Below are 17,597 nucleotides of genomic sequence, written 5' to 3'. Positions count from 1 at the left end.
AGATTTGGTTACTCGACGAAATAAATATACATTCAATTACCTATAACTTACTTTTAGTTAACATAGAAAGGTTTTTCTAGTAAGGAGTTTATTTGGTTTTTTATTAGCATCAATTTTGATAATAACTTTTTTGTAAAAACTTATAGTTTTTGAGTTATTTATGAAAAATCGGTTAAGAACATGCATTTTTCTCACGAAAAATTAAAATTTTTGATCTTTAATAACTCAAAAAGTTTTGGTTAATTTTAATAACTTTATATAACAAATTTTGCTTATAATTTGTGCCTCTATCGAATTGTGGGGTTATTTTTAATAAAATAATTTTCACCCCCGAGGAGGGGTGGCATCCACCCCCAGGGTAAAAGCGCAAGTTGGCACAATGTCACCTTTGTTCCTTGAGATATCCTCTAACCATTCACCAATTTTCGTGCAAATCGATGGAGGTTCAACGAAATCGGAGGTAATAGCTCATATCCACCTTCAGTGACGGCACTAAATTCGTAATGTCAAAATTGAATTCTTCTGTTTATTTTTGATAACGTGGAAACTAACTTTTACTACAGTTACAATTGAAATTACTTTTATCAATTTAACCAACCAGCATCAGGATAAACATTTTTGACACAATTTATATTACGTGAACAAATAATTTTTTATAATTATAAAATATCTTAAAACAATTGTAATATATGATGGTAATGTAAATTGTATTAATTATTATAGTAAATACATTATTATTAATATGTTTTTAGTTGTTTAATTATTTTTCACACTTAGTTTTATTATTTTAAAGTGATAATTCAAGATAAAAAAAAATTACAAAAAATTCTTTAGTTGTCATATTAACCCGGCATCCGACAGGTGGGGTGTAATACACCCCAACAATGCTGAACTCCCTAGAACATAAGAAATTTTTTCATGTAGTGGAACTAGCGGCTAGATCTATTGTATATTCATCTATGCGATGACACATAGTTTTTAGTCTTCTGTTTAGTTTCAACAAGTATATTTGGATTGAAAGGGGTCACACCACACCCCACGAGTCGGATTTTGTACTTTCTGCAGAATGTTCTTTATTTTGTTTTACTCCTATAAATAAGTAAGTATGGCTAAGTGAATAATTCTTATTACAGATTTTAACATATTTTTTTATTAGTCTAAGCTAAAATGATTACGAACGAGAATAAGGACGCATTCAGGCCTTATGGGATGAAGCAGACAGTGACGAATATATGGATAAAAGTGATTCGGAAGTAAGTGAAAAAATACACTCTCTCTCTCCCTCTTCAATCCTGACCCCCCGGAGGGAGTGTAGTGGTCGACGTGATGTCGTGTATGGTCCGTCTCCAAGGATCCTGTCTCTGGTATTTTTTTTAACTCATGCATAGGTCTTTTGCATATTCCTGTAATATGATGATCCATCTTGTTGGGGAGCTTCCTCGTGATCTTCGGCCTTCCACCTTACCTTGTATAATGAGTCTTTCCATGTTTTCTGTGTTTTCTCTCGTAACATGTCCAAAGTACCTTAATTGTTGGAGATGGACTTTACTGGAGTCGTTGGCTAACTTTAAGCTCTCTTTAAATTGAATTATTTGTTCTATGGTCAGTCCAAGGTATTCGTAGCATTCGTCTCCAACAGAACATTTCAGTGGCGTCTATCTTTCTTCTTTCTGAATTTCTCAGGGTCCAAGATTCACATCCGTAGGTCAGTATTGGGAATATTAAGCAGTTGATCAACCTCATCTTTAACGCTCTATAAATTTGACAGTCCTTCCATATTGTGGTCATTTTTGCTGTGGCGACTTTTGCTAGATCACATCTACGTTTTATTTAGAAAGAAGAAATAGACAATTTCAGTGTAAATAATGACTATCCTGACCAGCTTCAAGATGTTGACATTCCACATATCACAGAAAACTAAACGTAAAGATATTTTTTGAGATTTTTTAACTCTTTCAACTGCTGGGGTTTGTCACACCCCACCTGACTGTTAGTGGTCAAAAAGTTCACCTGTCGGATGCCGGGTTAACAAGATTATATGCAAAAATATGTGTGAAATATATTTAAGAAAAGTGGTCTTAAAAAAGAACCATTAGGTACTTTTCGTATAGGAATGTATGCAAAATGCATGTTTGCGTAATTTCGGTAATACTAATTTTGCTAAAAAAAATTAAATATTGGTGTTATTAATAATTTGTACCTTTACGAATTTATAGCTACGAATTGTCGCCGTTACGAAGTTTAGCCGTCACGAACCGTCGCCGTTACGAATTGTTCGTTACCATTTGTCGGGTTACGAACTGTCGTGTTACGAGATGTCATAAAACCGAATAATCCATATATACATAATACATGGTGGTTCATCTTATCCGCCTTGGTGTCTGTACGGAAAACTACTTAATATTAAAAAAAAATCTTCACAGAAATATACAGGACCATTGATACTACAATCTAAAAATAATGTGAATTATACAGGGTGCTCCAAAAAAGAGTGGTATATCAAAGTTATATTTTTTCTTATGGAATGCCCTATATCTGATGACATTATTGAATTGACCTTAAAAAATAAAGTATACTTTTATAAGAGTCCCATATACCTAAATACATTTTTTGATTCATTTCGATTTTTATAAAAATGTAAGGTTTTAGAAAAAAATAAATATCTACGAATCTAAGGATCAGTAAAAAATTTTTTCTTGGATCTTAATAATAGACTATTTAGCATACTTAAACAGATGCTTATTGTAACAAACTTTCTTACAGGATGGTCAAAATATGATATTGTTTTATTACAAAATTTAAGCTGTAATAACTTACTTATTTTAAATGGAACACCCTATATCTTACTAGTCTATCGCGTAGAAAATTTACTTAGCTTTCAATTTGTATTACGGTTTCCTATACCTATCTTTTTACAGGGTGGTCAAAATATTAGATTGTTTTATTAACAAATTCAAGCTGTAATAACTTACTTATTTTAAAAGGAACACCCTGCATCTTACTAGTCTATCGCGTAGAAAATTTACTTAGCTTTCAATTCTTATTAGGGTTTCCTATACCTATCTCCCTTCATTTTTCAAATATTTAGAGATTTCCTAATTTCGAGGGTTTAGTATCAAACAACGTTAACTAAAAAACATAAAGTGGCAGAAAATGCGAAAAACTGTTTTGAAACGTAATATCGGCCAACAAATTTGTGATTACGGAGGTAAAATACATTACAATAGAAATCTGCAAATTTACATAGTATTATTATGGTTTCTTTGACATATGGTAAAAATTATTACAGGTTATTGTTATTCTACAGAGACAAAAATAGGATTTTTTTCTAATAATGACCTGATAACGCTTTTTGATATTACCGATATATATTTTTTGTAACCGTTAACGTCGCACCTGATAATAATAGTTTTACTACAGGGTTAGTACTGCTGGGTGAAAATGTAAAAATGTAATTTCCCTAAAATGTTGATAAAATTTCACTGATATTTCCCCTTTTTTTCAGGATATCCTTTAACTTAAATTCGCTGATATTTTCAAAATTTTCAGGATATCCAATGCAGCACTAACCCTGTATTATAAAAAATGTTATAAGTGTATTTAAATAAAAAAACTTTATTTTTCTAATAACATACAAATATTAAACTTATGAAATGTCTAAATACTATAGGTACCATCTTTAAACTTCTTCATCTTCTGAAACATTTTCATTATGATCATCACCCCTTCCTTGAAGATTCTAGTAAAATAAGTGATATTGGTCTTTAATTTTTGCTCACAGAGTTCTACTAAACCTTTCAACTTTTTATTATTAATCGTTAACGGTTGGTCATATTTTCTTCTTGGCACAAGTTTGTTAATTGAAAATGTTCGAAGTTGCCTTCTCTGTATTTTTAATTTCGTAAAGTTATCTGATTTAAAATTATATTCGAAGTAACTGTGTGCAGTGTCTTCTTTTATAATATGTATATTGTAGCCAAACTATGTTCAACCATTTGACAACATTTCCTTCAATGTCAGTTTTTTTATTTTTTATCATTTGAATTTGAAGTTCTTTAAAATTCAAAATGTCTTCCTGATCTATTTCAACTACTTCCTATTTTGATTTCTTTAAAGCCATTTTAATCACTGTACATATACCATCCCGATGGATCATAAATTCCCAAGCCTTTACTCGCGTTTTCGATGTGGGCATGGACCATATCACCTTCCATTTGGTAATATCCGGGCTCAAAAAATAACTGGTCGAATTTTGAAATCTTTAGTGTTTCAACAGCAAACAGAAACATTTTGGCCCGAACAACTTTCAGACATATAAGTGAAGTCTTTCCCAGTAACTTCACTTTCCATTGTATTTGTAAGGCAAGAGGCTACCTCAGAAGATCCACGACCCGCTAGTGCTTCGTGTCATAAAAAGTTTTGTGCTAAGTACTATACATTTTTCTGTTAAACACTGACAAAATCAAAATATTAAATAATTATGACAAATATATACGTAACCGGCAATAAGAAAATAACATATATGTTTTCTTTTAACTTCGGCAAAACTAAAAAATGTAATGAGTCATCAGATTATTGTAATCATATAATGAGTAATCAGATGGAAGAATCGAACAATATCGAAAATAAACAAATGTATTTAGCTATCCTGTATCAAAATGACGTTTTTCAAACAAATACGAATTATAATAATAACGCTGTCTACAATTACAGCTTAAAATATTAGTGTCAATAAACGTTAATAGTCGATAACTGTTTTTGATGTATCACGAAATTCACTGTGAAATAACGTTATCACCTCTTAGATGTCTTTGACATGAACAATTTTTTCACAATTGGTAGTTAACGTTTAATGTATTTTGTAATCTGCTGCAGATAGAGATACAGGTTTTTGTTACTAAATGAAGTCGAAAACGGTGAACTCAATTATAGATAATATCTCAATTTCACAAAATGTAGATAACGTTGTTTGACACTAAACCCTCGATTTGTAAGCTTTAAAAATTAGAATTAAGTACCTATGTCGTCGTTATGTACAACACATCACCAACACTGGCAATATAGTTATTTAGACAAGATACTGTCAATAATAAAATTTTCATTGTTATCATGTAATCATACAGAGTGTTGTATTTTTTAGTTGATTTTGGCATACATGTGACATTGAATAATATGTTTATATTAAACGGCATACCCTATATTAGATACCGTATTCAGGAAGATATCTAAATTATATTTCATTCCGTATAAGTATTTTCCATATCTTAAACCGACGGTTATTAAGTAAATTTAAGAACACGACTTTTTGTGTGAATCTTTGAATCGCAATTACAAACAATTAAATGCAATGGCTACTATGACGAAAACGAGCCTATTGTACAAAAATATGTAAAAATTGATATTTACAGAATAACATGGGAATTTATATTTACAGAATAACATGTGTATTGAGAATGTTTACATGGAATTGAAGAGATTTTAAATATCTTCCATTATAAAGAATAGAATATCGAGTATGTCATTTAAAATAAGAACACTCTGGGTGATTAAATGATAAAAATGTGAATTTTATTAACGAAAGTATCTTGACTAAGATATCTAAGTATATTGCAGGTGTGGGTGATGTGTTATACATAACCACGACATAGGTACTTAATTCTAATTTTTAAAGCTTACAAATTAGGAAATCTTTAAATATTTGAAAAAAGAAGGGAGATAGGTATAGGAAACCCTAATAAGAATTGAAAGCTAAGTAAATTTTCTACGCGATAGACTAGTAAGATACAGGGTGTTCCATATAAAATAAGTAAGTTATTACAGCTTGAATTTGTTAATAGAACAATTTAATATTTTGACCACCCTGTAAAAAGATAGGTATAGGAAACTCTAATATAAATTGATAGCTAAGTAAATTTTCTACGCGATAGAGTAGTAAGATACAGGGTGTTTCATTTAAAATAAGTAAGTTATTACAGCTTGAATTTGTTAATAGAACAATCTCATATTTTGACCACCCTGTAAGAAATTTTGTTGCAGTAAGTGTTTGTTTAAGTATGCTAATAAATAGTCTATTATTGAAATCCAAGAAAGAATTTGTTTAGTGTAGGAAACAAAGGTTGAACCTTGCAAAATGGACACAAGTCCGGTTTTATTTTTTTTCTGGTATATCAAGGGGTGCTTATTATAAGACTAACTTTTTCTGAAAAAATTTCGCCCCGGAACCTCCCTTTCCACCCCTTTAAAGGGGGTAATTTGTGGTTTTTGCGGAACGTAGCCCTTCCTGTAACTTTTACAAAAAATTTCTTTTATAGAAATATGAAGAGAACTATATTTTCTACGATTTATTTCCAACACCATCTCTCTATCATTCACCGTTTAGCGGGGGTGGCGCCCTAAAATTGACAAGTTTTTAAAAAAGATGTTTTTAAAAAATATAAATTTTTCCCTAACTGTAACGGAAATTAAGAAGAAATCCTACGGCAATTATTCAAAAATAATTGACTGATTTTTTGGTATAGGTTTCACTTAAGGATAATTTCCCTTTTTTTAATTACAGGGTGTTACATTTTAAAAAACCTCTTTTTATACCATCTGAACCGTTTATGCTAGAGTAAAAAGACTTTCAGCGATTACCCATGTACTGGTGCTATTTACAAATTTGTATAATGCACCTCCATTTTTTCCCCGAAACCACCCCAAAAAAGAGAAGAATTAATACATAAATTGATTTTCTTGGAATCCTTCACACACAATGCCCTTTATTAATATGCTTCATATATAATTTTGTGCACGTTATTATTACCCATGCATGAACACCAAAAGCAATTTCCTAGTGCAACCCCTGTAGCAAAAAAAAAAAAAATAAAATGGGGGTTGAAAATTTTTTTTTGTTTTTTGCTTTTTGATCCATATGGGCATATGCTTCATCAATAGTGCTTTTCAAAAATATATATGGTTATTGCAACATCTCTGCGAAAACCACCCATATCCTTGAAAATATACTGCAGAAACTACCCCTATTCCTTGGCGAGCATGTTTTTACGATTTTCTCATTACTTATGTATTCTTTTTAAACAAAACTTATACAAGGTTAAAGACCACTATTTACTCTAAAAATTATGTCCTATTCATTTTTTCGTATAAGCAACCGTTACGGCACAGTGGCGCCGTAAACCTCATATATGCTTTGACGGGCTCCAGTTTTTGTTTTCTTTTTTCGTCATCTGTTCGATTTATTGATAAAGTACTTATGCAAAATGAAACAACACAGTGTAACCTACAAATTATGACTTATGCACATTTTACATTCTTTGCTCCCCAAAGCCACAGTGGTGGCCCAAAATAAATTTTTGCATATTTTCGCCACCTACATGCATTTTATTGTATTAATGCTACCTTAACAGCACAATATTTACCCTTAGGTAGTCGCTACGCATTGGCGGATCCAGGGAGGGGTGATGGGGGTGATCACCTCCCCCCTCTCAAACCAAGTGATATTATATTCAAAGATTATAAAAATATTCATTTATTTTTATAGAAATTTAACCAATTGGCACCCCCTCTTAACGATTCTGGATCCGCCACTGTCGCTAAAGCATAAAAAGTCATTCTTATAAAAATAATATTAATATAATATAAGTATTTCTATAAAAATAAATGAATATTTTTATAATCTTCAAATATAATATCACTTGGTTTGAGAGGGGTGGGGGTGCCATCACCCCCATCACCCCTCCCTGGATCCGCCACTGCTTAGCGACCACTTAGGGGTGAATATTGTGCTATTAAGGTAGCATTAACGCAATAAAATGCGTGTAGGTGGCAAAATATGAAAAAATTTATTTTGGGCCACCACTGTAGCTTTGGGGAGCAAAGAATGTAAAATGTGCATAGATCATGATTTGTAGGTTACACTGTGTTGTTTTATTTTACATAAGTACTTTATCAATAAAACAAACAGATGACGAAAAAATAAACAAAAACTGGAGCCCGTCAAAGCATATATGAGGTTTACGGCGCCACTGTGCCGTAACGGTTGCTTAAACGAAAAAAATGAATAGGACCTAATTTTTAGAGTAAATAGTGGTCTTTAACCTTGTATAAGTTTTGTTTAAAAAAAATGAATAGGTAATGAGAAAATCGTAAAAACATGCTGGATAAGGTATAGGGGTAGTTTCTGCAGTATATTTTCAAGGATAGGGGTGGTTTGCGCAGGGATGTTGCAATAACCATATATATTTTTGAAAAGCACTATTGATGAAGCTTATGCTCACATGGATCAAAAAGCAAAAAACAAAAAAAAAATTTCAACCCCCCATTTTATTTATTGTTTTTGGCTACAGGGGTTATACTAGGAAATCGCTTTTAGTGTCCATACATGGGTAATAATAACTTGCACAAAATGATATATGAAGCATATTAATGAAGGGCATTGTGTGTGAAGGATTCCAAGAAAATCACTTTATTTATTAATTCTTCTTTTTTTCTGGATGGTTCCGGGGAAAAAATGGGGGTGCATTATACAAATTTGTAAATAACACCAGTACATGGGTAATCGCTGAAAGTCTTTTTACTCTAGCATAAACGGTTCAGATGGTATAAAAAGGAGTTTTTTAAAATGTAACACCCTGTAATTAAAAAAAGGGCAATTACCCTTAAGTGAAACCTATACCAAAAAATCAATCATCTATTTGTGAATAATTTCCGCAGCATTTCTTTTTAATTTCCGTTACAGTTAGGGAAAAATATATATTTTTTAAAAACATCTTTTTTAAAAACTTGTCAACTTTGGGGCGCCACCCTTGCTAAAAGGTGGATGATAGAGAGATGCTGTCGGAAATAAATCGTAGAAAATATAGTCCTCTTCATATTTCTATAAAGGAAATTTTTTGTAAAAGGTACAGGAAGGGCTACGTTCTGCAAAAACCATAAATTACCCCCTTTAAAGGGGTGAAAAGGGGGGTTCCAGGGCGAAATTTTTTCAGAAAAAGTTAGTCTTATAATAAGCACCCCTTGATATGCCAGAAAAAAAATAAAACCGGACTTGTGTCCATTTTGCAAGGTTCAACCTCTGTTTCCTACACTTACTGATTCTTAGATTCGTAGATATTTATTTTTTTTTCTAAAACCTTACATTTTCATAAAAATCGAAATAAATCAAAACACCGTGTATTTAGGCATAGGGAACCCTTATGAAAGTATGGCTTATTTTTTAAGATCAATTCAGAAATGTCATCAGATATAGGGCAGTCCATAAGAAAAAATAAAACTTTGATATACCATTCTTTTTTGGAGTACCCTGTATAATTCACATTATTTTTAGATTGTAATATTAAAAGTCCTGTATATTTCTGTGAAGATTTTTTTTTAATATGGTTTTTTGTACAGAGACCGAGGCGGATAAGATGAACCACCCTGTATAAATGTAGAAGATTAGTTATTTTAATAAAAGTATAGATTACAACAAGTAAAAATATTTTTTAGGGAAATTCAGAAGATACGATTATCAATTAGGTAATTATGAAAAATATAATTCACTTTTCCCACCGGACTACAATTTGTCTGCCATTACTGCACCAATTGTACTTTATTACTCAAAAAATGACTATATGGTAGGAGTTAAGGTAAATATATTTCATTTATTTTTATAAAGGCTTATATAGTCCAGAAAGCCACTGCGCATCCGCTAGGAAAAATATTTCGATTCAGATTTTTTGCATAATCTTACTCAAAAAGGACCCCTTTTAATAACTTTGCATGTTGCCAGGACCAAAAGTGGGTCAAAAATTTTTTTAAATTTTTTTTTTTTGTTTTTTTCCTAAAATTATTTTTTTTTGCATGGAACAAAGTTTTTTTAGGTTTTTTGGATCATTCCAAACAGAAAAGGTCTTTAGTGACTTTTCTCTAAAGTTGATAGTTTTTGACATATAAGCGATTAAACATTGAAAAATTGCGAAATCAGCCATTTTTAACCTTGAAAAACTATGTGAAAAACTTAAAATTTAAATGTTGCCAAGGTAGGTAGATATTCTTTAAACATCGATTGATGAAATCCCGAAGAGTTTTTTGCAATACAGTATTCAAAACTCCTTTGTTTTTTAATTTTAATCACGCGTGCGCGACACTATTTTCCACCGTTGCATGTGTATACAGTATGGTGCAAATGAAAGGAATAAATTCGTTATTTCGTAAACCGGCGACTTTAAGGAAAAAACCCGAAACAGATCGATTTTTATTTTTAAGTTGTGATATTGTGGTATATATGATATACTAGTGACGTCATCCGTCTGGGCGTGATGACGTAATCGATGATTTTTTTAAATGAAAATAGGGGTCGTGTGGTAGCTCATTTGAAAGGCTCTTCAATTCTCTATTCATTAATGTAAACATTTACATAATTATTTATACAGGGTGTCCCAGAATTGTTTATTAAATTAAATTATTTGACAAAAAAGGAAGTATATATAACCTGTATAAATATGTATAAATAATTACCCTGTATAAATAATTATATAGATGTTTATATTAGTAAATAGAAAATTGAAGAACCTTTCAAATGAGCTAGCACACGACCCCTATTCTCATTTAAAAAAAATCATCGATTACGTTATCACGCCCAGATGGATGACGTCACTAGTATACCATATATGCCACAATATTAAAACTTAAAAATAAAAATCGACCTGTTTCGGGATTTTTCCTTAAATTCGCCAGTTTACGAAATACCGAATTTAATCCTTTCATTTGCACCATACTGTCGCATGTCGGTGGAAAATAGTGTCGCGCACGCTTGATTAGCAATTAAAAACAAAGGAGTTTTGAATATTGTATTGCAAAAATCTCTTTGGGATTTCATCAATTGATGTTTAAAGAATATCAACCTACCTTGGCAACATTTAAATTTTCAGTTTTTCACATAGTTTTTGAGGGTTAAAAATGGCCAATTTCGCAATTTTTCAATTTTTAATCGCTTATACAGGGTGAGTCATGAGGACCTGTACATACTCCTACCTCGTATAGAGGCCCCTATGGGGAATAACAAATGACCATTAAAAAGTGTCTGCTCCCATTGTTTAATAATATACAGGGCGAGTTTCGCATTTTGACAGAAATTTATATTCGTCATAATTTTTGAACGGTCAGATCGATGTGTCTCTTATTTTGGTCAATCGTTACACTATTACCACCTAATCAACTGATTTATTCAAACTAGAAAAAAATCAGGTTTGGCTTTAAAAAATTAGTTCGTTTGGGTCTTGGAAAAAATTTTACAAAGTAGACAAATAGGCAATCAAAATGAAATATTTATTTTTTTCCCACACGATTACTTAAATTTTTTATAAAAAAATCAAATTTGACTATGAATTGAAAATTTGGTAAAGTGAACCATAGATTTTAAAAAAATTAACTTTTATTACAGAAATTAATTTTTTGAAACAAATATTTGATTTATGTTACCACCCAATCAACTGATTTATTCAAACTAGAAAAAATCAGGTCCGGCTTTAAAAAATTAGTTCGTTTGGGTCTTAGAAAAAATTTCACTCTGTATACGCTTTTTGAAAACTCTAATATGAATTTTACAAATTCGACAAATAGGCAATTAAAATGGCATATTTATTTTTTCCCTCACATTATTAGTTAATTTTTTTATGAAAACATCAAATTTGTCAAAATCGCAATTTTACCATAAAAATAAAAAAAATTAAACGTTTTTCTTAAAATTAAAAGTTTCACCATTTCTTTTTCTATAACACGTCTAGATCTAAAACTCCCCATGACACTTCTTTTTGGACTCTCTAGTTTAACATAGACGTGATCGAATAGATAAATTTTAAATTTTTTCACTTAGTTTTTGCGATTTAACTTTGCAATTCACGAAGCTGCACCTTTTATTTTTAAAAATTCATAACTTTTACGAGAAGAAGACTGAAAGTTTACAACAATTGCCATAGTCTTCACAATGGTAAGAGATATGTGTATAAATTACAGAAAAAAAAATTTTTAATGGAACGTTGTAGCGAGTTAAACCGTGATTTCATCTTTTTTTTTTTCATTTTTAGGTTAAAATTCCGATTTTGACAAATTTGATTTTTTAATAAAAAATTAAGTAATCGTGTGGGGAAAAAATAAATATGCAATTTTAATTGCCTACTTGTCTAATTTGTAAAATTCATATTAGAGTTTTCAAAAAGCGTATACAGTGTGAAATTTTTTCTAAGACCCAAACGAACTAATTTTTTAAAGCCGAACCTGATTTTGTTCTAGTTTGACTAAATCAGTTGATTAGGTGGTAATAGTGTAACGATTGACCAAAATAAGAGACACATCGATCTGACCGTTCAAAAATTATGACGAATATAAATTTCTGTCAAAATGCGAAACTGGCCCTGTATATTATTAAACAAGGGGAGCAGACACTTTTTAATGATCATTTGTTATTCCCAATAGGAGCCTCTATACGAGGTAGGAGTATGTACAGTTCCTTACGACTCACCCTGCATGTTAAAAACTATTAACTTTAGAGAAATGTCACTAAAGACCTTTTCTGTTTGGAATGATCCAAAAAACATAAAAAAACTTTGTTCGATGCAAAAAAAATATAGGAAAAAAACAAGAAAAAAACATTTAAAAAATTTTTGACCCACTTTTGGTCCTGGCAACATGCAAATTTGTTAAAAGGGGTCCTTTTTGAGTAAGATTGTGCAAAAAATCCGAATCAGAATATTTTTCCTAGCGGATGCGCAGTGGCTTTCTGGCAGCGCCGGATAAAGGGGCGGGCAAGCCGAGCGACCGCCCGGGGCGCCGAATTTTGAGGGGCGCCAAATTTTGAGGGATGCTGATATAAAAATAAAATATTTTTTACATTATTTTTTATAACTTTGAGCATTATTCCTAAGACATGATGAGTAATAATTTTAATAATAAGAAAACTATTGCTAGCTATAATCAGAATCAATAACTCAAAAAAATAATCACAGACAAAAAACAAAAATTTTCTTAATCAATGTAATGCAATCTGAGAATTTTTATCGCCCATACAATATTAATGCAGACTAAAAATGTTTTTTACGATCTAAAAAGTTTTTTCAGTTTTTAAAAGGACATTTTTGTCACGTACCTATTACTTATGGTAACAATGTAATACATACATACTTAAAAAAATTGACAAAGATCAAATTTATGAATAGTCAGGGATATTATAATACTGGCGCTCGTATATTATGTCAGAGATGTTACATACGCCTCAATGGTTAAGGTTAAATAATTTTGTCTTTCTGTTCTGTAAAGTTCCGTTAACAAGACTGGCGTCTGCTCGTTGGTGTGTAAGAATTAAAGTGAAATAAAACAAAGATTTGTTAGATATTGAGAATTTGTGGAATTGTGGTATTAATTAGGTATTTTTTTCGTTATATAAATTTCAGTAAGTAGGTATCGACGTAAAAAAATATATAAAATGTATGGTAGGAAACATAAAATTAAATTGCACAGTGTCAGAAGGTAAACAGAATTTTAAACATTTGAAGTGATTTTTTAAAATTATTATTCTCATCCGTGTTAGTAAATAGATTTACCTATTCTTTCATTTAAAAGTGATTTATTTCTTCTTCTGACAATTTTTTCTGCCAATAAACTGGGTATGAACGAATTAGAAATGACAAGTTCTTTTTCATATGAATATATTATAGAAACTTATTTCGAATACTTTGTAAGGTTAAGATGTTTTTTTTTGCATAAAAACGGCGCATTGCATGAAAAAAGGAAAGAACAATAATTTTTGTATCACAAATTGAACGAAGAATTCCAAAATGATATTTTATTTGAAATATCTCAGTGGCGTACTTTTTTTTCTTTAAAAATTTCAGACCATTACCAGTGGTGTCATGGTGCGGGAACGCCGTTCCGACACTGGTTAAGAAAAGAAAAAATAAATAAATAAAGAATTTAGGTTTTGTAAACAAAAATTAGCAGTGCGTTCCGGCACTGCGTTCCGGCACTGCTAATTTTGCCATGACACCACTGACCATTACCCGTATTCGCGCCAAACCGTAGATATAAAATTCTTAATTTTATGTCAAAAAGTGCGCAATAATTATCTCTTAAAACCCATCAAATTTCATTTGCATATCTCAACCGGTTTTAGAGCACTTAATAAATCGTCAGTTTGTAAGAAAAATTTCAATAGGCTGTATCTTGGAAACGAAGCATTTGCGGGCATAGGTTTATGGAAACTGTCATTATTTTTTCACGTAGCCCTTAAACTTTGTCGCACTTATTTAGAAATACCCTGCATATTACTAAAGATTTAAGTAGTTTTCACTGTATTATATTATCCATTTTGATAGCTACTTTTTATTCTTGTAGACTGCTCTTATTAATATTCGTGGAATTTCGATGTCTTCCATTGTTTTCCATAGTTTGGTTCTGAGTATCGAATCATAGTCCTACTCATTAAATGAGATAAATAAAAAATTATTGAATGATTGTAATTGAATTTAGATTTAGATGGTTGTAAGGCCAAGGATATGACAGTGGCTCTAACATGAATGGATAAAATAAAGGTGTACAAGCTCGTGTTTGCAAAGACTATCGTCTTGCTTTTTTTATGCCATATGGATGCCACTCCCTCAATTTAGTCATTGGGGATGCAGCTATATCTTGCGCACAATCAACATCTTTTTTGGTATTGTACAACATTATTAACATTTTTTTCTGCTTGTTGACAATGTGCATTTATCTTTATCTTTTATCTAGCTCCTTCGTCGTTTGAACTTCCTTATGCTATGTCTTCCTTATATTATGTTAGATCAGTTATAAATAATAACTATTGTACTATTTTTTTTTTAATAAATATATTTTCACATAGTTCTTTATAGTAAAATTTTGATTTTCTTGCCTGTTTTTCTATTTTTTTATATTTGCCGTAAATTTGCAGGTATATTCTTGTATGAAAGGGCGCCAAATTTTATTTTGCCCGGGGCGCTCGAAACCCTAGAACCGGCCCTGATTTCTGGACTAATACGGCTATAGAACAGGAAACGTAGGGCCGGACATGAACCCCTTCACTAACAAGTTTTTGTTTACACAGATAAAAATTATTTTTTTGGTAATATCTGGGTAAAATATGATAGTCTCGAATTGTTTTTTCAAAATTTGCTCGCCTATTATATGAAAAAAATAATATCTACAAATGTAGACATGGGTAGTCAATGAAATAAATTATAGTATTTATTGAAAAATGAAAATACAGTAAAAATTTAAATAAAATGTAAGTAACATAAAATGTAAGTATTTATTTTTCATCTAAATTCACAAAACAGTTGCGATCTTTTTGGGTAAGTTAGTGCAAGTCCATCTAGACTTGCCCTTGCAGCCAACATTCTTGCACCGTCCAGGAAAGGACACCCGAGTGTGCTCGGTCATAGGTTTATATTGTCTAATTGTACAGAAAAAGAGCAAGGACCGCTGTAAGAGGCCTTACTTCAGTCCTAGTTCAACTCAATTGAACAGGAATTTCATCTTTTGAAGTCCTCCCCACTTTCTTCCTGGAAATACCGTTGCCCTGCTCAATGCGCAAATCATCTACCTCCATTCTGAAGTGCAATAAGTCTACCTGTTCAAAAAGTTCTTTTCCTGTTAAATATTTGCTCCTAGCAACCAAATAAAATATCTTAGAAAACAACATTGCTTTTATACAATTGTCTACAATCATTGAAGACATCATATTTTAGAGACCTGTTACAGTCACTACAAGAGCTATTTGATGAAAAATTTTATGTACATCTAATAATATAATACCTGTACTCAAAATAAAAACATAAAATTGACTGGATGACTAATAATTTTTGATATATTTATGGAATTACGAGACCTTAGATACCTGAATAGAACGTGGAACGCAATAACCACCATGTAAATTATTGATGGTTCATAAAATATTGATAATATGAATTTTTATGACTCAAAAATAGATTTTTGAAATATATTTTGTATGTACAACTAACTTTATCTTAATCTGACGATTTCGAGTTTTTCTTAGGATAGATTTTTCCAGGTCCCCCTTAACAAACTCCCCTGTATTAAGAGCCAATATATGGTAGAGGTACATTTACAGGGTACAAGGGTTCTCCTCATATAATAATCTGACGCGCTTGAGTAACTGAAAAAGTCCCCTACCAATAGTAACCATATCCAAAAGTTATATTTTTTTACATATCGCTTATACGTATGTGTATGTATATGTAGGGGAGATATGCCAGAGACGGCATACTTTTTTTAAATGTTTTGTAATCGATAATCGATAGAGTTAGACATGTAATAAAAATCAAAGTCAGTGCTAGGAATATTTATATAAATATTACAGCTTTTTTCTGAAAAAATAAATTTAAAGTATTACATTTGCCATCTCACCCACATAAATATGGGTAAGATGGCATACCCTTGCAATAAAGGCACTAATCTCGACATAAGTCACAAATTCATTTTTTTTGCAGTCTTGGGTACACCAGCACATTCGGAATATGACCACTTGCCACAAATTTGGCATTTAAGTCAAGTTTCTCGAAAACGAGATAATGAAAAGAGGCCATTACAAAAAATGCAAGCAGCATCTTCCTCGTCACTTGTTTTAACATCGACGGAATCGATTTTGTTGGTTCGAATTCCTCTTAAAACGACCCAAAACTGTAACGATAAACTCCAATCATATAACAAAATTAATGCAGCGTAAAAACAGGTAAAAACGCATAAGGGTGAGATGGCAACCTATGCATCTAATCCACCTACTTACTATGCCATCTCAGGCAACATTGCAATCAGACCGTTTTTTAACCTAATTTTTCTTAAGGACATTTTTAAGATATAAATGATAGGCATAAGGTAAAAGAACATCACAAGATTTAAAAACTTAACTTAGGTGTAAAGACTCGCGAATTATAATGTGATCCAAAAAAAGCCAATAAATATGTTGTCCTACTTATTAAACATTCCAAAGTCTACTGCTGTCAAAATAAAACTAACATGCATAAGTTCGGCAATGTTGACAAATTCTAACTCAAGAAACTGAAAACTGTCACACTAGGCACCAAATTTGAAATAATTTACGAAAAACACGTGATATGCCATCTCAGCCCGTATGCCGTCTCAGGCATATCTCCCCTAGTAGTCCTGTCGCCAGGGGGGGTACAACGGCCTCGTTAATTCAGATGGACTTACTCAAGTTTTTTTTATGTATTTTGACCCGTAGAACACGAATTTTTTGGGTAACAGTTGATCCGGATGTCGATAAGATTGTTATAGACCAAGAACTTGAGGAATCAAATAACAGCGATTTTTGGCAAAACAAAACAATATTTTGTATTTTTTGGGCCATTTTAAGTAAAAAATATTTCTACAAGTTTTTTCGTAGGATGCACAGTTTTCGAGATAAACGCGGTTGAACTTTAAAAAAATCGAAAAATTGCAATTTTTGAACCCGAATAACTTTTGATTAAAAAATAAAATAGCAAGTCTGCTTACCGCATTTGAAAGTTTAAGTCAAATTATATCGGTTTTGATTATTTGCGTTGGTAAAAATTTATTTTTTTATTGTTTAACAA

The 17,597-nt window shown here is 31.3% G+C and overlaps 1 protein-coding gene across 1 annotated transcript in view; it reads left to right on the top strand.

The window, feature by feature from the left end:
* LOC114329263 (uncharacterized) overlaps nt 1-17,597 on the top strand; it is a 105,049-nt gene that overhangs the window by 80,195 nt on the left and 7,257 nt on the right. The window contains exon 13 of the mRNA XM_050660013.1: nt 9,484-9,623. Coding sequence (XP_050515970.1) covers nt 9,484-9,623 — 140 coding nt within the window. The remainder of the gene's footprint in view (nt 1-9,483; nt 9,624-17,597) is intronic.

Source organism: Diabrotica virgifera, chromosome 1 (assembly GCF_917563875.1).
Source record: "Diabrotica virgifera virgifera chromosome 1, PGI_DIABVI_V3a".
NCBI lineage: Eukaryota > Metazoa > Arthropoda > Insecta > Coleoptera > Chrysomelidae > Diabrotica > Diabrotica virgifera.
This window is presented reverse-complemented; position numbering and strand designations above follow the sequence as displayed.